This window comes from Abramis brama (genome assembly GCF_963993115.1).
Source record: "Abramis brama genome assembly, chromosome: 9".
Classification (NCBI taxonomy): Eukaryota; Metazoa; Chordata; class Actinopteri; order Cypriniformes; family Leuciscidae; genus Abramis; species Abramis brama.
In genome coordinates, this window is record NC_139971.1 from 33643599 (window position 1) to 33663428 (window position 19830).

General features: G+C 38.2%; 1 protein-coding gene across 8 annotated transcripts; it reads left to right on the forward strand.

Moving 5' to 3' along the window:
• Window positions 1–418: 418 nt before the first annotated feature.
• On the forward strand, window positions 419–11944 carry kif23 (kinesin family member 23). 8 transcript variants are annotated; one of them, XM_084125073.1, is made up of 24 exons: window positions 426–524; window positions 1019–1085; window positions 1165–1293; window positions 1705–1810; window positions 2104–2240; window positions 2346–2458; window positions 2546–2713; window positions 4174–4218; window positions 5134–5246; window positions 5339–5460; window positions 6281–6383; window positions 6475–6554; window positions 6638–6757; window positions 6848–7007; window positions 7159–7320; window positions 7410–7576; window positions 8260–8433; window positions 8986–9168; window positions 9404–9703; window positions 10228–10461; window positions 10541–10629; window positions 10723–10804; window positions 11285–11355; window positions 11452–11944. In XM_084125073.1, exons 1-24 carry the CDS (start codon window positions 511–513, stop codon window positions 11465–11467), a joined length of 2955 nt encoding a protein of 984 aa, XP_083981199.1. In that variant the 5' UTR covers window positions 426–510; the 3' UTR covers window positions 11468–11944. The 8 variants fall into 8 exon arrangements, with proteins under 8 accessions (XP_083981203.1, XP_083981206.1, XP_083981204.1 ...); XM_084125074.1 differs by having other exon boundaries at window positions 10726–10804; XM_084125077.1 differs by lacking the exon at window positions 9404–9703 and having other exon boundaries at window positions 419–524.
• The last annotated feature ends 7886 nt before the right edge of the window (window positions 11945–19830 follow it).

Genomic DNA, 19830 nt, shown 5'->3' on the forward strand with positions numbered 1-19830 from the left:
AACCAGTTCAGAAGCCGGAAGTGTAGTGAGAGTGAAACTTCTCGCCATATTAGACATTCTCTGATAAAGTTAAAAACTTGTTTCCATTGCGGTCCTTGAAGTAAAAACACAAACTTCACTTCTAGTGACAGGTTACATTGGCATTGCATACTATTATAAATACAAAGCTAAAATGAGTTTCCACATTTGCAGTGTACCATCACAATTAAACATTCAAACAATACACTAATACAAATTCATCAATAAAACAACTTTTCTAATAACTTTTGACTTTAAAAATTAATACCACATTTTCTCCCTTGTTTATGGTTTATTCTGGATAAAACCGGATATTGTCAATAGGAGAGCGGTGGGGCTTGAGGCGGGACATCCGCTCTTCTGAGCTCGCTGATTGGTCACATTTGAAAAATCAGTTTCTGACGCATGAGAGGGAACGTTTGAACTTCGAATGTTGTATACGGACAAGAACAGGGCAACGGCGTCGCGGAATTGAACTAAAACACCCTCAACATGAATAGGCAAGCGTAAGTGTGTTATACATATTTTGTACTTTAGTTATATTAAACTGATAGCGAATTATTAAAGTTCTGTTTATTTACAAATAACTGAGTTTATGGTCTCACAAGAAAGACGTTAGGTGGGTCTTGGCAGACATTAGTTAACTAGTGTAACGTTAACTCGCTCACGGCTCGTTGAGTTTATTTAGCGTTATTACCACTGTTTGTACTTTGGATCAGTTCATAATCCCGCGTAATTTCTCATGTTTTCTATTTATTTTAGTAGGTTGACTATTTGTTGACCACATTATTACCAACGTGTAACGTTACGCTAACCAACTTAGTGTTTCACGTTAAAATCAGTAACGTTAATTACGTTTGCTGGTTCAATTTTCCTATTGTAACTCCAAAAAGATCGCTTATAGCCAGTTAGGACCCTTTCAACCAAAGCCAGACTCCTTTTGCTTGAACTGAAGTTATTTGCTGACGGAACGACGTCTGAATTTTTGCTTTTGTAACAGGAAGGGCAAGACCCCCCGCCGCCCTCCTCCAAAAAAGACTTCCAACAACCAGAAGGACCCTGTTGGAGTATGTTGTAACTTGTTGCTCACATTAAGTTAATCAAAATCACGATAAACGTATTAATCTGCGATGTGTGTGTTGGCAGGTGTATTGTCGCGTGCGCCCACTGGGTGCAGATGATGAGGAATGCTGTATTGAGGTTATAAGCAACACCACCATTCAGTTACATGCCCCTGATGGGCTCAAAGCCAATAGGAATGGTGAATACAAAGAGGTGAGTGCCCTCAAGAATTATTTAAAAAATGTATCTTTTTGTGAATTAGGATTAGTTCACCCTTACTCCCCTCCAGCTCTCTAATACTGTATGAATTTTTCTTCTGTGCAACACAAAGTGATTTCTGATGTATGCAATGGTTACACTTTTCTATATAATAAAAATGAGCGAGTACTAGGTTTGTCAAGCTTGTAAAGTGACTGTAAAAGCACCATAAATGTGGTCCGTACAACTTGTGTGCTTTTTCAAGTCTTTTTGAGTCTTATCTTTTCAATGAACTGCTTTCTGTCATTTGCAAAATTTTGTTGTATAATTTTGTGTTGCATGGAACAGAAAAATATTCCTTTGAAGCTTATGGCACTAGTCAGGCTTTGTTGGACTACTGAAGTTAACTAATCGTTTCTGTTTCAGACACAATATTCCTTCAAAAAAGTGTTTGGAATTAAAACGACACAGAAGGAATTATTTGAAGATGTTGCTAAACCTCTGGTGGAAGACCTTATTCACTGTAAAAATGGTAAATATGCTCTTCTGGACACATTTTGTTATTTAAAAACACTGGCTTGGTTTCACAGACAGGGCTTAGATTAAGCCGCATTAGTTTAATTAGGGCATTTAAGTAGCTTTCATAAACATGCCTTTTATGAAAAAAATTAAATAAATACTGGTGTGCATATTGAGACATATTTTAAGAGATGCTAGTGCAAGTTGCTTTCAGTTAAAATGGCTCAAACATGCCTTTTAGTCTTGAAATAGGCTTAAGCTTGGTCTGTGGTAAGACTGACAGCAGTTTTCTTATTTTTAAACTAGGCCTGTTGTTCACCTACGGTGTCACCGGCAGTGGGAAAACTCATACAATGACTGGCTCACCGGGTCAAGGTGGGCTGCTTCCACGGTCCCTTGACATGATCTTCAACAGCATTGGCCCCTACCAGGCCAAGAGATATGTGAGTCAATTCGTCAATTTACTTTTCTTTTATTCTTGCATAACAGAATAAAAGAGCATAAGTAAAGTTTCCATCTTTGAGCCATCTTGATCTTTCCCTCATTAGGTTTTCAAGCCTGATGATAAAAATGGCATGGAGGTGCAGAATCAGGTAGATGCACTCTTGGACCGACAGAAGCGAGACAGTCAGTCAACTGTACCGAAGACCCCAAGTACAAGGTTATTTCCATTTGAAATCAGTTACAAAAGAACCTAATCTAATTTAAACGAAACACAGTACATTTATCTGCTGTTCTTGTTTTGTAGGCGAATTGACCCTGAGTTTGCTGACATGATCAGCCCGGAGGATGCTTGTAGAGCAGATGGGGTGGATGAGGACAGCAGCTATAGTGTCTTTGTGTCTTACATTGAGATTTACAACAACTACATCTATGATCTCCTGGAGGAGACTCCTTTTGACCCAATAAAGCCCAAGTAAGCTAGCTAAGTTTAATATTTAGTGGTAAATTGAAATGAGTGATTTTATCATTTCTCATTCACTGTTTGTGCGCTGTATGTCCTCTGTATGCTTTATAAAACACTTACTTTATGCGGTACTGTTCATAAGTTTGGAATCAGGTTTTTTAATACCGTTATATTTTATATATATATATATATATATATGTAAATTAATACATTTATTCAGCATGGATGCATTAATGATCAAAAATGACAGTACAAGCAGTTGTAATGTTATAAAAGATTGCCTTTCAAAATGCTTTTCTTTTGAACTTTATATTTATCAAATTATCCAGATTTTTTTTTTGCCCCCCCCACAAACATATTAAGCTCCTAGCCTGGAAATCCAGACCTAAATCTAAAAGATTAATGGTCTGGTGTCGACTAATGAAAATCGCCCAGCTCGAGGGGCGGTGTTGTGCCGAATTTCGACCCCCTGCCAAATTATTACCCCCCTAGTATTGGTAGGTTTAGGATTAGTTGTGGGGGAGGGGTAGGATTAGGGGTGGGGTTAGGATTAGGCAATCAGGTACTGACTTCAACGAGGGGGGTAATAATTTGGCAGGGGGTCGAAATTCGGCACAACAGCGGCACCAAGTGTGCATTTGAAAATCTCACTGCACGCAATTGGATAACACTACGACCAATCACAACAATAAATCCCAGCTACCAGCGGAGTTAACTGGTAGATTATACTCTTACCGTATCCGGTTGTCAAAACAGCAAAAACGGAGCGGCGTCTTCTGTTCCTGTTTTAGATAAAAAGCCACGTCTAACTCGTTCATTTAGTGGCCAAAGCCATTTCAAACAACTGGTGTTCATCCATAGCCATCTTGCAATGTTTACTAATGACTTCGACGTCACAGCGCTGTCGTCATCTGTTTAGCTCGCCTCTGGCCTGCCTATATCAGATAACCCGATGTGATTGGTGCAGCTCAGATCGAGGGGCATATTTAATAAGCATCATTACTCAACACCAGAGTAAACTTGCTGAGCAAATTCAACTTATGCTCTTGTGAGAACTATGGATTACCAGGGTATTAAACTCCACAACAGTTTTGAAGATTAAAAAATGTTTCTTGAGCACCAAATCATCATATCAGAATGATGTCTGAAGTGTCGTGAGACTGAAGACTGAAGAATAGCTGCTGAATTTATTTTAAAATGAATTTTTAAATTGTAGCAAGCAATATTACTATTTCACTGTATATTTGTCATTATGATTTTTTTTATTAGGCTTTTTTATTTTTTTATTAATACAATTATTTTAGGCAATATTTACTCAATTTAAATGTTTCATTGCACTTGGTAGGTTTAGTAACCAACCCCAAGACTGTTTCAGTTTAGTTTAATTGGATAAAAAAAAGAAGTTAAAAATAGTTGTTTAATATCAGTGAGCTTAGTTTATAGATAAATGTATTATATTTTTTCACTAGGTGGAATGGTGCAGGCACACCTCTGAGAAACAACACTGAGTTCATGTACGTGGCCAGTGAAATCCATTTATAGATGGACTTGCTGCCTTTAAGGATTTTCTTTCCTTTGTGTAGCTGTACTGCATGTCCTGTCTTTGCTTTCAATTGCTTTTAGTCTCTCTGTGGCTGCGTTTATACTACACGTCCTAATGCTCAGATCTGATCTTTTGACCATATCCAGGTTTTTTTTTGGGCCTGCCTGTTTACATTTACTTTAGACACGACTGGTATCCGATATCTGTTTACATTAATTCCCTCCCAAAATGATTGTTGGTGATCACTTTACTATGCACATGGTAGACCCTCTGGTTTTGAATGGCCATGCTATTAATTTTTTTAAATATAATTCATGTCGGGTGGCCGTGATTATTTGCCAGCATATACAAGAAAACCGCTGTCATGGATGTTTTGCACCGCAAAATCTGACCGAGTGGATATATAGGAAAATAAGGGTAATTTTGAAATAAGAATTCTGAAATAAGAATTGAAATAAAAAAAATAAAAAACTGCAAAAACCAGGCACATCTGCTTCATGATACGACATTAAAAAGCTATCTTTGTGGGCAAATGTGTTGGCCTCGCCTTGTGGTGACTTGAAATTGAATATACGTTTTTAGATGCATGTTGGATGTCCAGATATCAGATGTGTATCTGATTTAAAACCACATTTGGAAAATGCTCAGATCAGATGCGAAAATGGTTTCGATTTGTGTTTACTTGTGTGCAACAAATTCTGACCTGTCAGATGTGAGTAAAAAATCAGATTTTTTTGTGCCAGTGTAAAAGCTTTTGTCTTGGCTGTCTGTTTTCCTTGCCAATAGACACCCATGCAGAAACTGCGCTTCATTGCAACATGGCTGTATAATTTGTTTGTTCTACTCTGTGGTTACAGAAGTGATCTCATGCTTTTTCACATTTCAGACCGCCCCAATCCAAAATACTGCGTGAAGATCAAAATCACAACATGTATGTGGCTGGGTGCACCGAGGTTGAGGTCAAGTCAACAGAGGAAGCTTTTGAAGTCTTTTGGAGAGGTACATTGATGTAGATGTTATATTTTTTTCAAATGGTTTGTTTGTGGTTAGCACGCAGAGCTATTGTATGAGCACTTCTGTTTTCTAAACAGGTCAGAAGAAGCGCAGGATTGCAAACACGCAATTGAACCGTGAGTCCAGCCGCTCTCATAGTGTGTTCATTGTTAAATTGGCACAAGCACCTCTGGATGCAGATGGAGACAATGTGCTTCAGGTTGGTTTAATTCTAATGCTTTAAAGTGTTTTTATTTTTTATTTTTAATAATCCTTTTTGCAATAAACAATCACTAGTTACACAATTTTTATTTTATTTTAATAATATAACTCTGTTAACTGTTAGGTACCTAATGTTGTTGTTCAGACAAATGCCAAGTAAAACTTTTCTTTTTACCCCATTATAAATAAAGCATGTACAATTTTTTTTTTTTTTTTTTTTTTTTTTGCCACAGCTAAACAGTTGTGGTGTTCCTGATCTTTATGCAGGTTTAATGAATGTGATGTCTGTAGGTATTTTAACACCGCCTAGTGATCAACTAATGTTCAGCAGTTTCACCTTCATTTTAAACACTCTATTAAGTATTTTGACACAACCCTCTGAGAACCTGATATTTGTGGGTAATTTCACATTGTCAAAGCTGAGACAAGTCAGATAAAGCTTTTAAATGGATTGTGTGATGTTAAAAGCATAGTCTTCTATGCCTAAATTAAATCTTTTCTAAGTATAAAGTGATTGTCTCTTTGCGGAAGACTTGGATGTCAAATTATTTATTTTTTTACTTTTTGAAGCGTCAAAGCTTTGGTTTGGATGGAAATGTCTCGGGGTTTGTTAAAAATATCTTCAGGGAAATAAATCTTGAGTTTTGAGTGACATGAGAATGAGTAATTGAGACTTTTCATTTTTAGGTGAACTAACCCTTCAAATGTGACATTTTGGCTCTACATGTGGAGATGCCAAAGTTGGGCTCTGAATTGTTTGTGATAGTGGTACCACTGACCTAATACTTGATTTTAATTTATGATCTTCCTTTTTTTAGGATAAGAATCAGGTGAACGTGAGCCAGTTGTGTCTGGTGGATCTGGCTGGCAGTGAACGCACTAGCAGAACTCGAGCAGAGGGCAGTCGTCTCCGTGAAGCAGGTCCGCCAATGGCACTAAGAACTAAAGTTTTACTTAAGGTTTTCAGGGGTGTGTTTTATATGAAGACCATATGTTTTTTTCACTTTCGCAGGCAACATAAACCAATCTTTAATGACTCTGCGCACATGTATTGAGGTACTGAGGGAGAACCAGATGTGTGGCACGAACAAGGTATGTGGAAGATTTCGACTGACCATTTAATTAAAAATTTCTAAATTCAGCAACATCAAGGAACTCTTGATTTCTGTCCTCAGATGGTTCCATACAGAGACTCTAAAGTGACCCATCTATTCAAAAACTACTTCGATGGTGAAGGCAAAGTAAGGATGGTCGTGTGTGTAAATCCAAAAGCTGATGATTATGAGGAGACATTGGTAAGCAATATCAACAGGTCAAAAGATGGATTGTTCCTGTTGATTTATACTACATGTACTGTGATATTTGGGTTTCTCATCTGTGTGCAGCTGGTGATGCGCTTTGCGGAGATGACTCAGGAAGTGGAAGTGGCCCGGCCTGTTGACCGGCCTATCTGTGGCTATACTGCTGGTCGCCGACAGAGGAACCAAGCCTTCAAAGACGAGCTGACTCGCAGACTGGAGGAACGTGGTGGTCCTGTAGATGGAGGTATTTTTTTTGTGTGTGTGAACTTTCACATTATTTGAGAATGTAACACGAGTTAACATCATCTCAAATGTGCTGTTTCTTTAACATGCAGGCTAATGTCTCAGTTAAATGTTACTGTTAATGTTACAATATGTGATGTGTGCTTTTACAGAGTTTCCAACAGTATTGAACCAGCTTCTTCAGTCCTTTCCTCCACTTCCTCCCTGTGAGGTTTCTGGCCCTAATGATGATGTCACTCTACCCAGACTCATCGAGGCCCTGGAGAAGAGACACAGGGTTCGACAGATGATGATAGAGGAGTACAATAAAACAGGTAAAAATCATCATTCAGAGCTTTTTAATTGTCTTTCATGCGCAACCTTTTATTTATTTTTTTAATTTCTGGTCCTTATTTTGCTTCAGCCAACATGCTGAAGTCTGTGCTTCAAGAGCAGGACAGCAACATTCTCTCCAAGGAGAACTTCATCCATGAGCAGCGTGGCAAGCTTGGGGAAAAGGATAAAATGATACAGAACCAGAAGAACGAGATTGATCGTCTGGAAAAGAAATCTAAGATGCTGGAGTACAAGGTATTTGCACCATCATTGAGTCAGGATAAAAATGAAGTGCAATATTTTTCTAAAGGGTTGTTTTAACAGGGTTCCCACGGGTCCTTGAAAGTTTGTGAATCAGATTTATTAATTTTTTTAAATAAATATGCATAGATACAATGGACCTGGAAAGTCCTTGAAAGGTCCTTGAATTTGAAGTTAACCAAGGTGTGGGAACCCTGTTTCTAAGAACTTTATACTTGTATAACAAGGACATGGTGCTGCACAATTTATCGTTAAAAGATCTCAATTCAAACATTCAAATGATCTCATTCCTAAATGACAATGTCAAAGGTTTAATAGACACCGGTAAATCAATCACACCAAAACATTCAAATCTGTGTTTACTCAACAACTGCTCTCTCTAGGTCAGAGGCAATGTATAGGTATGAAACTGATTCAGTCTTTTCAACCACAAAGTATTACAAATATTCATATCACCATTCATATTTATTGTATTTTTGATCAAATATAATGTACTTTTGCCAAAAAAAAAAAAATCTTATAAACCCAAACTTTTGAACTGTAGTGTACACAGTAGATTTAACTGACATTTCACAACACAAACTAGGCTATGATAATTATGGTTGAAATAATTACTATATGTTGGAAGTGTTGAATATGGCAGCTTTAATGTATCTGCATTGCTATTCTGTGTGCAGATTGACATCCTGCAGAAAACTACCAACATCTATGAGGAGGACAAGCGATCTCTACAGAACGAATTGGAGAGCAGAGAACAGAGGCTTCAAAGGGAAATGTCTGAAAAGAGACGCATGGAATCACGTATGCAGGGCATCGTCACTGACGCCAAGCTCAAGTGGGAGAAGGAATGTGTGAGTATCTTTCCATAGACCTTATATGTGACCCTGGACCACAAAACCAGTCACATGGGTGAATTTTTTGAAATTGAAGCTTATACATTCATAGATTTTTGCTGAATAAATAAGTTTTCCATTGATGTATGGTTTGTTAGGATATGACAATATTTGGCCGAGATACAACTACCTGAAAATCTGGAATCTGAGGGTGCAAAAAAATCGAAACATTGAGAAAATCGCCTTTAAAGTTGTCCATTTATGTTCGCGATTGTGCTGCATTTACTCGCAAAAACAAATGTTTTATGCATTTACGGTAGGAAATTTACAAAATATCTTCATGAAACACGATCTTTACTTAACATCCTAATGATTTTTGGCTTAAAAGAAATATCAATAATTTTGACCCATAAAATGTATTGTTGGCTATTGCCACAAATATACCTGTGCTACTTGTCACTGGTTTTGTGATCCAGGGTCACATATTTGAAATTAGTTTGTTTTGGTTAAGACTAGCCTATCTTTCTTTTAATTTGTTGGTGTAATACATGGATGGTTTGTTCTCTGCAGGAGAGGCGGGTTAATGCCAAGCAGCTGGAGATGCAGAATAAGCTGTGGGTGAAGGATGAGAAACTCAAACAACTCAAAGCCATTGTGACAGAGGGGAAGTCGGAGAACCGGCAACCACAGCGGCCCTCCAGAGAAAAGGACAAAGTTCCCCCCAAGAGATCCGCCTCCCCGTCACCCGTTCCTGTACGTTTAACTGACTTGCGTTTCTAGACCGCCTGACCCTGAAAATTATGCCTAACCTAATCCACAAACCTCATCTTTATTTGTCCATGCATGGTCTGCTTTGCAGTGTGTGTGTGTAATAACCCTGTGCGCCTTCACAGATTTCCCAGCTGTTTTTAATGCTGTAAATGTTGTTTTTAATGTACTGGTGTTTGTTGCATGCAAACCATGTGTGAACTAATCATGTCACTTTCAGTCTCCCTACAATGGTTCGCAGTCATCCCTCTCCTCCTTGGAGCCTATATATAACTTCTCTCAGACGGTCAGGCCAGATCTTCACTTCCCCAGACCAGGCAGTGTGTCAGTGGCTTCCTGCATCTCTGAGTGGGAGCAGGGAGTCCCGCAGTCTCGCAGGCAGGGTAGCCAGTCGCCTCCAGACAGTAGGAAGAGAGCTCAGGGCCTTCCCGACAGTCTTAGCAGGAGAAGAGGCAGGTGTTGGGCCAGAGAGGTGCCTGTCCAGCCGCAAGATGTAGACCTAGAGGAAACGGATCACTGGGTCAGTGGAGTATCTTGCTGTAGTTGTAGGTATAGCTTCAACAAGACACTAATATAGACATTGTAGCTTAATGTAGACCTTTTGATCTGTTTTTAAGCTGCACCAAATATTATCCAGAAGATCTGAATGTAAAATTATAAGGTATTATGTGATGCTGCTTATTTTAACCATGTAATGGCTTTGTTTTGCACTTTTAGATGAATAAATTTGAATTTTCATCTTCTCAATGTCATCCGTTACTCATAATACTGTTTAGTTGCTCTTCATACACTTTAGACAGATTATGCTCATAAGGTGAAGCTTAAATTGTTAAACTTAAACTTTTTAAGATTTAATATCTGCAGACTGAAAAGCAGATTTTTTTCTTTGAAGATAAAGCGTCCCACTCTAATCTCCAGCTTTTTTCCCTTCCTAACAGCTTGGTACGTCTAGTTTGTGCTTAGAAATTCACTAACACACTAACGCTTAGGCATGCTTGTGGTCTGTTTTCTGTTTGTCTTACTGTGTTTGTTTTAATTGAATAGACTGGGCCGGCGGTCCGGCCTCTACACAGACGCTCGCACTCCGCAGGTGGGGAGAGGTGGGTTGATCATACACCCAGCACTAATGTGGACCTGGATACAGTTCTCCAGCCAAACATTCCCAATGCCATCAAAGTAAACGCTCCTAATGAGAAAGCTCTGTCCAAGTGTGACAAGTACGTTTTGACACACCAGGAGGTGGCCTCGGATGGGGAGATTCAGACCAAGCTAATCAAGGTAGCTTCCTTTTTCTGGCGGTCTTGCTCAGTCTGGTGTTGTGTGTCTGCTGAAATTAAAATCCTTTGCTCTTTATCAGGGTGAAGTGTTCAGAACTAGAGGTGGAGGACAGGCTGTTCAATTCACAGACATCGAAACGCTCAAGCAGGAAAACCCTGTTGTGGCCAGGTGATTGTTGCCAAGTTTGAATGCTTTGGTGGTCATGTGTGCATAACTTGTAGGTCTCTGTGTAAATGCTCTATATTGTTTTTTTGTTTTAAGTAGTAGCCGTAAGAGGCGATCATCAGAGTCTGGCCCGGATGGTGAGCCTATGGAGGGAGACTGGACTGATGTGGAGACGAGGGTAAAGAAATGTTCTGTTGTCAACTAGCTAAATGCGCACACTAACACTTAAATGCCCACATTTAAAGGTCAATGATTACTTTTTGGTATTTAAAACCTAAAAAACACACACAAAAAAACATTCCTGTGATGACACAGCTGAATTTTCAGCATCATTACTCTTCATTATTCTTCAGTGTCACATGATCCTTCAGAAATCATTCTAATATGCTGTTCTGACGCACAAGAAACATTTCTTATCAATACTGTTAACTGTTGTGCTGCTTAATATTTTTGTGGAAATGTTTTTTTCTTTCCCAGGGTTCTTTGAATAGAATGTTTAAATGAATAGCATTTATTTAAAATGTTTTGTAACATTTAATGTCTTTACTGTCACTTTTGATCAATGTAATACATCCTTTTTTGAACGAGTGTGTGCATGCATACGTTTCTATATTTTAAATGACAAATAATCCAAATCTATCCATTGACTTTACTCTAGTGCTCTGTGGCTTTGGAGATGAGAGCTGGCTCAAACTTGGGACCTGGATATCAGCATCACGGATATACAAAGTAAGCTCTCTATTTGTGTATCATTTCATAATATTTTTTTGTCACAGGTAAAAAGTAACTTTAAAAGCTGAGGTCTAACCCCCTTTTGTTTCATAGACGCAGAAAGCCTTGAGACTGCTCTCGCATTGCCATCACAGCCGAAGCCTCTCCTCACTGTGTGCAATAGCAAATTCACTTTATAATATTTAAACTTTCTTTTTAATGCTTTTTATGTAAAGAATCTTTTTTATAGAAGACTACACAAGTTCACCAAAGCTGTTTTTGTACTGCGTTTTCTACCCGGGTGTTGCCATGTAAAATTCACATTTAAAGTCTGGGTGGTTTTTAAAACAAAACAAAAAAAAGTGTTACAAATGTTTTGTTTTTTCTAACGGTCTCTTTAAGCACATTAGCTATTTGCGTGTATTTTATATATATATGTTACTCTTGAAATTTGACAGTTAGGACAAACATTTGCTGGTGTTTCTATAAGTCCTTTAGCAAGTCATTCTCATGACTTCTCTAGGCAGCATCTTGGAAAAGTACTCATGTAGTTTCATTTGTATGATATTGCTGCAGACACATTAATAAACTGCATATGATATACTTATTTGATTCATAGTGGTTAATTTTACACATTTATCTATTCCTTTTTTTTGTTTTTGTAATGCAGTTCTCTCAGTAGTTGAAATAAGAAATCAGTAGATGGCAGTAGTGTTTAAACTATCGAGGACAGCAGTTTTAATTCCTACAGTAAGGCTATTTATGTATTTTTCATGTAGACAATGGATACTTTAAGATGAAGTATGAGAGTTGTGAAGAAAAGTGAAAAATCAAGGAAAATATCAGAAAGCACTGTTTTTATCAAGCTGTATGTATATATTTTTCAGATTATGAAAGGTTATTTGAATGTAAAAATCCTAAAAGAAATTAGCCTTAGCAATAGTGTTTTTCTGGCCAAAGTGTTTGTCATTTCCATAAAATATTAATAAACGATATATAATTTGAGATGTAGATGCAATGTTTAACTTTACTGGGGGGAAAAGACATTTTACAGTCATGCATGTTTGAGTAGTGACTGTTAGACAGGATGACTAGTGTTTTAAGAGCCTTTTTTTATGTTCACATTTTAAACCTGTTTTAAACCTATTTAAAAAGCCAACAATTTTTCTTTGACCTACAGGAACTCATGCTTAACACATAAGGGCTTTGTATTATCTTGTTATAGTGATTGTCACATTAAGAATATACAAATAAATGAATGATAAATCTATCAGAATATCAATGGACAAATATTGAATTGAATGTCTGTGCTGTTAGCTTGTTATTCTGCTCACAAAATATATTTTAGTTGGCTCTGCCTTAGTGAGCACAACATCCATGGCATGTAAATAAACGTTTCTGAAATCCAGTCTAAAGGAATTATGATTATGCACTAGATTATGAAATTGTATTTACTTAACGCATCAAATCTGATTTGGCATCACTGAAATGCGTTAAAAGCCTCAATTCACAGAGGCCAGAAGTAAATGTGCCAATGTCATGCGTCTTACTGAAATATGCACTGCTGTTGTTTGTACATTACGACAAGTGACATTAAAACCGGTTCAGAAAGCTTAGCACTTGATTTGACCACTTTCTCCCATTTTGACACCAACAAAGAAAAACATTAGGGCTGTGCTATTTTTGTTTTGTTATATTGGAGTTGTTGAGCTCTTTGTGTTTGTATGGTGCCATGCTTCTGTTTTCAATTAAATATTTAATACAGACTCAGTCTCACAAAGATATTGGATCTAGATAAGAATTATTACCGTAATATAATCTGAAACTGTTCACACATCTCTCACATATGGTACGAACACAAACATTTCTACACATCTTTATGATGGTATGAATGAGCCCAGACCATCAGTTGTTTTTCCTGAGAGTTCAACAGTTTACTTCATATGCCAGGACAGACTGTTGAATTAAATTGCAGAAATTGCTGTATTTGTATCTATGTACAATATATATATTAAATTAGGTGGTAAATGGTTATTAAAAAGGGTCATTAGCTTATTGGCTTATTCAGGGTTTTGGCAAGGAAGCTTGATGCAAAATGTAAGACTACACAGTATTTTTTGGTTGGTTAGAATTAAGATGTTAGCAGGTGATTGAGTGTTTGCTGCTTTGAGTGGAAGCAATTTTGTATCAGGACAAAAAAAGTGTGCCTATGTTTACAGGTCAAGGAGGTCGGAGTGGTAGCAATTTTGCTCAAGTACCTGAAGTGGACCATGTCTGAAGAGTTTGGAGCCCAGACATTCCATTTCAAATGAGGCAAACTTCCTCCAAAATATTTTCCCAATATTTCAACTTCCTTCCTGGATTTACCTTTCGATTAAAAAGATTGCTTACAAGGCCAAAACTGCCAATTTAATTTCGAAAGAATTTCGTATTCTACCACTCATTCCCACAGCAAGCTGAAATGAGGTTTGTGGACAAAGGTTTTTCTGCTCTGAGAAAAAAAAAAAAAAAAAAAAAATTGTAACTGAATCCACCTTGTCTTTCTATCTGGGATTTCTCTTTCAGCTTAGAATAAAACCATATAGTCTCGTTCTCAAAATATTAAAGGGCCCATATTAAAGGTTCCTAATATTGTTTTAGAGGTCTCTTAACATAGGTTTACATACATCCAAGGTAAAAAAAATTTCTCATAATATACATTGCAGCATCACCTCTTTTGTCACAGTGTCTGAAATGGTTAGATCAATGATTCAGTCTCTCTAAACCCCTCCTTTCAGAGAGCTTACTCTGCTCTGATTCGTCAGATGGTCCAGTCTGTTGTGATTGGTCTATCGCTTGCAGCGCGTTTTGAAAATGAAATGCCCACTAGGCTACCATATTTGGATTTCAGCTCCAGAGGCTTCCTCAACAATTTAACACTTAACGTAATTTTCCGGCTTTCCATGTTTTCACTAGCTGGGTTTCCATTCAAACGTGAAGCGAATCTTTTCAGTTCGCCAAAAAACAAATGCGGATTAGGTGCGAAGTTGTTTGAGCGAATGACGGTGGTGTTGGTAACCTAGTAACCAACAATAAATAAAACCATCAGTGGAAACAGCCCATGAAACACGTAGGTTTAATGTTCTCTACGTCAAAATTTATTTGGGAAATGCGTTTCCATCTCCCATTATTCGCATGAACTCTTTTTCGCACAAGTCAAAAACCACCTCGAGTGAGCGAAAAAAAAAAAAAAATGAGTGAGTTTTTCCGAAATTTGGTGTTTCCATCACTCGTTTCTGATGCAATACTTCAAAATGCGCATAAAAACAGGGTGATGGAAATCATAGCTAATGTTATATGGTAGGGGGCGCTATTACGCATCATCTAAAAGGGTACTGAATCTCCAGATCAAAACACAGGCAAAAAAGGAGCAGAACAAGCTATAAAAGCATTGCTTGTGCATTGTAGTTTTTCTTCAAAATGTTGCTTTTTTGTGAAACTTACCCACATTCAAGTGTTGATAAGAAAAGAATGCACGAAGCTAGAATAAAACTTTTTTTTGTTTTCGTTTTCGTTTAATATATATTGCATGTTCAGATATTCATACAACAAAATATACTGGTGGCCATGAAAGTTTTGTTAATATTATCAAAAATGCTGGCAGTGGCTGGCAATAAAAATAGAAATACTAGCGGGGAAAGAGTTAAACATGATTCAAACTGTAACGATGACGATGGTTTTACCGTATCAATTCCAGCATGAGTCCTCATTGGATGTGCATGCGAAAGTGGCTTTGCTTTCGCAGAGCAGAAAATTATCTTCTTGACATGTCGACAAACTCTTCCAGGCCTCAGCTACAACTACAGAATTTGAGGGCGGGTCAAAGTAGATGCTTTTCATGGGCAGCCAATGAAGACCATAGATGGGCATTATGCAAATTTGTTACAAACCTACAGTTTGTGGAGGAGACTGGAATTTCCTTTGTGAGACAATAACTCCATTTATCGTGCACTGTGATCTTCAAAACTTTTACAGTCTTTTTACATTCACAAACAGATATACAACACATTACATTAATGGTAATATCCAAAAAAGCATAATGGGGCACTTTAAATGATCTGCTCATGGATTGTACAGTAGGCTAATTGTCCTCTGTGACATCTCAATCTGAGTTGTGTAAGGAGAATGGCTCATGGGCCCTGTATCTATCTCTCTATTAGCTCCACAGCCAAAGCCTGATGGTGGATATCTCATCTGCTCCTCTGACTCCATTTCAATTTGGAGGCACTAGAGAGTGACTAACATGGAGCGCCTCCAAGAGAGGGTCAAGGGCTCCAAGCAACGAGCAGACATTAAACTCACTTGTGCAAGCCATCAAGTGCTCTGCTTTTTGACCATACGCAGCTTGATGAGCCACACTACAATATAATCATTTGGCTCGGCTGGCAATGGCTCTGGAGCTAGCGAGAATGTTATGCTATGATAGAGCTTTAGATTACTGCATTAGGATTATGATCCGATGAAGTGTGAGAAAGAAAAAGAGAGAGACACATGAGCAACCCTGGAAGACTACCACTCAGAGAGCTCCTCACTGGAAAATATAGCAATTTCAAATAAATAAGCATATATTACTCACTTATGCCATCAGATCTGGAGTGAAAAGCACTGTTAGCACTGTAAAAAAGCCTTCATAGTTATGGTAAGCTTATTGATTTACTATGATGTACTAATACACAGCCAATTGGTGTTTTTATTATTTAACCTTGCTTTCGTAGAATTCCGTAGCTTGTATGCTAATGCATGGAATCGAATGGGTTCCCCCCCCCCCCCCAAAAAAGATGTATTAATAACTAAATTATTTATACTGAACATGAAATCCTGCTAGTTTACTTCTGTATTGTAATGTTTTTTATTGTTGTTTCTCTTCATTTTATGGTTAAAAGTGGCCTTTACATACCAGAATAGAGTAAAATAATCCAGTAATAGGCTAACTTTTTAGCCAAGTGACTTTGGCGGAAAAGAAATATCATTTCAGAAGAAGAGAGCCAAGTTATTATATTTTGATTAAAGGTTACAAGGACAAAACAGTTATATGCAACAATCTGCACAAATGAATTACAATAGAAAATAAAAAATGCTTTTATGTTGACTTTAAAAAAAGAAAATGAAAGTAATTTTGCTATTAAATTCTCTAAGCTAGGGAAGAACCACTTACCAGAATGCATCAGTAGTCATTTGGCACATTTCTAAGGCAGGAAGTTCTTTTAACAAAGTGAAAGTAATTCTCTATTTAAGTGCTTCACCTGCAGAATACACAATAAAGAATTAGAGAGAAAATACTGGAGAACTGCCTGCTTGAATTCACACTAATTAGTCAGCTTGGCTTTTCAAAATATATGATTGCATGGTTTATCTGCTATTTGGATGATTAATTCCTGCAGAGTCTTTTTTTTTTTGGTCCTCTGTTAGTCTATCGCTTGCCGCAAGAGAAACGGACACAAAATAATTTGGAGTGAGGCAGACCACCTAATGAGCTTCTCGCCGCGTTTCCCCACCACACCAAACCATTACCGATGCAAATTTCTCCATGTTTATTTCATGCGTCAACCTGAGCACTCTAGGTTCATTTTCTCATTAATACGATCAGTTTGCCGTTAATCATTCCTCTCCCACATCAACCGACACCACAGATGCAGTTAAAATGTAAGATTTTCATCATGGTCTGTCCGTAGCTTGTTGACTTGATCGGCGTTTGATCTGACGTGTAAACCAGGTGTGCTTGAGCTTCACGGCCTGTCAGGTCATGTCAGCGGAGCCGGCTCCGGCGCACAGGCCGTTTCTGTTTTCCCATGTTTGGCTGATGTTATGTATTATGTAGACACTCAGGGAGAGGATTGTCAACACTTAGTGTTTGGCATTATGCAGTGGAAACCTTCCTTCATATGCTGTAAACAAGGCTGCCATGCTGACTCTATTAATCTTTTAACCACCGGGACAAAGGCTGGTTATGGTGGTCAGCTGAGGAGGCTTTCTTCCAGCCTTTTAGCTGAATTAGATGAGAGGGGAGTTTTTCCTCTTGCATATCATGATGGCGGGATCCCCTCAGGGGCGATGAGGTTTAGAAGGGCATGTTGTGGTTGGTGGCGATTGAACCGCAGATGAGCCTGCCCTTTAAAGGCCCATATACCTATCTAGACGTGTCCTGGGGAGCAGTCACTGACATTAAAACTCAATTAGTGGACGACTCTGTAAATACTGCATGAGCCCTGCGCTTTGCTAATGAAGGCCCAGAGCAGGGTTCCAGCTCTACATCTTGATATGTCAGGATCGTGGCTGCCCGTGAGCCAGTGTGTCAGTCCAAAGGGAGGTTCAAATGCAGATGAGTGTTGACAGTCGGGTGCAATTGTCATTCAGCGTGTCTCGTGCCCACCCCGAGGTCTCATCTCGCTTTACTGTGGTGCTTCACTCTTCTTTGGCTCCTGCTCATCAGCACGCATACCAATACGCAGGGTAAATTGAGATATGAGCTGCATTTTAACACACTAGGTCAGTCTATTTTGCCTTGTCCTGAGGCGTGTTCATAACGCTGACTAAAAAATGTGTTGTGTATCGCCTGAACTGCCTGTGACTATCTTAAATGCTCTGTATTTCTTGTTTCTCGTGTAAAAAAAGGGAGTAAGATAACACAGTTTACCTCCTTGGTAAACACTCTGTGGTCACACTTTAGATTAGGGTCTAATTCACACTTTAACTTTTAACTATGACTTTTGCCTCAATAGAGTCCTAGTTACTGCTTATTAATAAGTTTAAGGATGTAGAATATGGTCGTGCAGAATAAGGCATTAATATGTGCTTTATAAGTACTAATAAACAGCCAATATCCTAGTAATATGCATGCTAGTAAGCAACTAGTTAATAGTAAGAATTGGACCTTAAACTAAAGTGTTATCCACTCTTTTTACTGATTATTACAGGGATAGTTCACCCAAAATTCAAATTGTCATTATTTACTCCAAGGCCATAAGGGAATAAAGAACTTAAGGGAATAAAGAAAAAGTAATGGTAAAAGAACAGTTACTTCTAATTATGGAGTTATCGAATTTAAACTGCTAAATCTACTAAAACTAAAGAACTAAAACAACTTTAAACTTTAAAATTTGCACACATTCACTATCATTGGTATGTCTAATGTTTCTTGTCTTATCACCTTAAAGGGATAGTTCACCCAAAATGTAATAGGCCTACTCACCCTCATGTCGTTCCAAACCCGTAAGACTTTTGTTCATCTTCAGAATACAAATTTCATCATTTTGATGAAATCTGAGTGCTTTTTGTTCCACCATTGACAGCTACACAACTGACACTTTTGGCGCTTTTCCACTGCATGGTACGGCTCGGTTCGGCTCGGTACGGTTCGACTCGGCGCGGAGCGGTTCGGCTCGCTTCGCTTTTCCACTGCGTGGTACGACTCGACTCGGTACGGCAAGATTCGGTTCGCTTTAGCTCGGTTGCTTTTCCACTGCAGTTAGTACCGCTTCAAAGTGGGTGGGACTGATCGTTATAGTTGCCGTCTCTACTGCCATGATATCATCATATTAAATGCAAATTTTTCATTCCGTGTTTCCCCATCCACTCCTCGGCAACCAACGAGAGGAACGTCTGCACCTTGTCCACTGACCACGATTCAGCCATTTCTTTTTTTGAAGTTTATACTCTTTTTTTTTTTTCTTTTTTTTTTTTTAAAGCAAATACTTTTAAAACAGGCGCTACAGCGTTGGCTGTTGTCTACTGGCTATTTAAATCTAGCGGATGCTGGTAGTGATGATTCTGTCTGACCAATCAGTGATCTGCAGTGTTTTCACGGCACATTTTAGTATCGGTACGGTACGCTTGGAACCTCAACAGAGGTGGTACCATTTAAAGTGAGCCGTACCGTACCGTACCATGCAGTGGAAAAGCGCCAAAGCGTGCCGTACCGAATCGAGCCGTACCGTACCATGCATTGGAAAAGCGCCATTTGACGCTTCAAAAAGTTCATAAAGTGACTGTAAAACTAATCAATATGAATTGTTAATTTTGGCTTCACTGTTTAATTATTTAAAAAATATATATTTAGTACAAAAGAGACACGATCACTTTATCTGACATGACATGAGGGTGAGTAATTAATTACATAATTTTCATTTTTGGGTGAACTATCCCTTTAAGTTATGAATTAAATGAATACTGTAAAAAGATAGCATATTTTCAAAACGGTAAAATGTCATAAAAAAGTTGAGTAGTACTTGTCTCCCTCAGAGTCTGTTATGGTTAAAGCCCTGATTTACTCAAACTCCTGTCAGTTGAGCAGAATGTTAACGCTGCTCTTTTCTTCGTCACAATGACTTTGGATGAGGACCAGGGGCTGTCAAGCTCCAACAAAAACACCATAAAATAGGTCCATATGCATCATATTCCAAGTATTTGGAATGTATATAGCTTAAGGAACAGGCTCAAATTCATCTTGAAAAAGAT

Bases quoted from the DNA above. Each gene is read 5' to 3' on its own strand.
- kif23 (XM_084125073.1), top strand. The intron at 1,811-2,103 runs GTAAATATGCTC...TTTTTAAACTAG, and splicing joins CCTTATTCACTGTAAAAATG to GCCTGTTGTTCACCTACGGT. The intron at 10,462-10,540 runs GTAGCTTCCTTT...GCTCTTTATCAG, and splicing joins TTCAGACCAAGCTAATCAAG to GGTGAAGTGTTCAGAACTAG.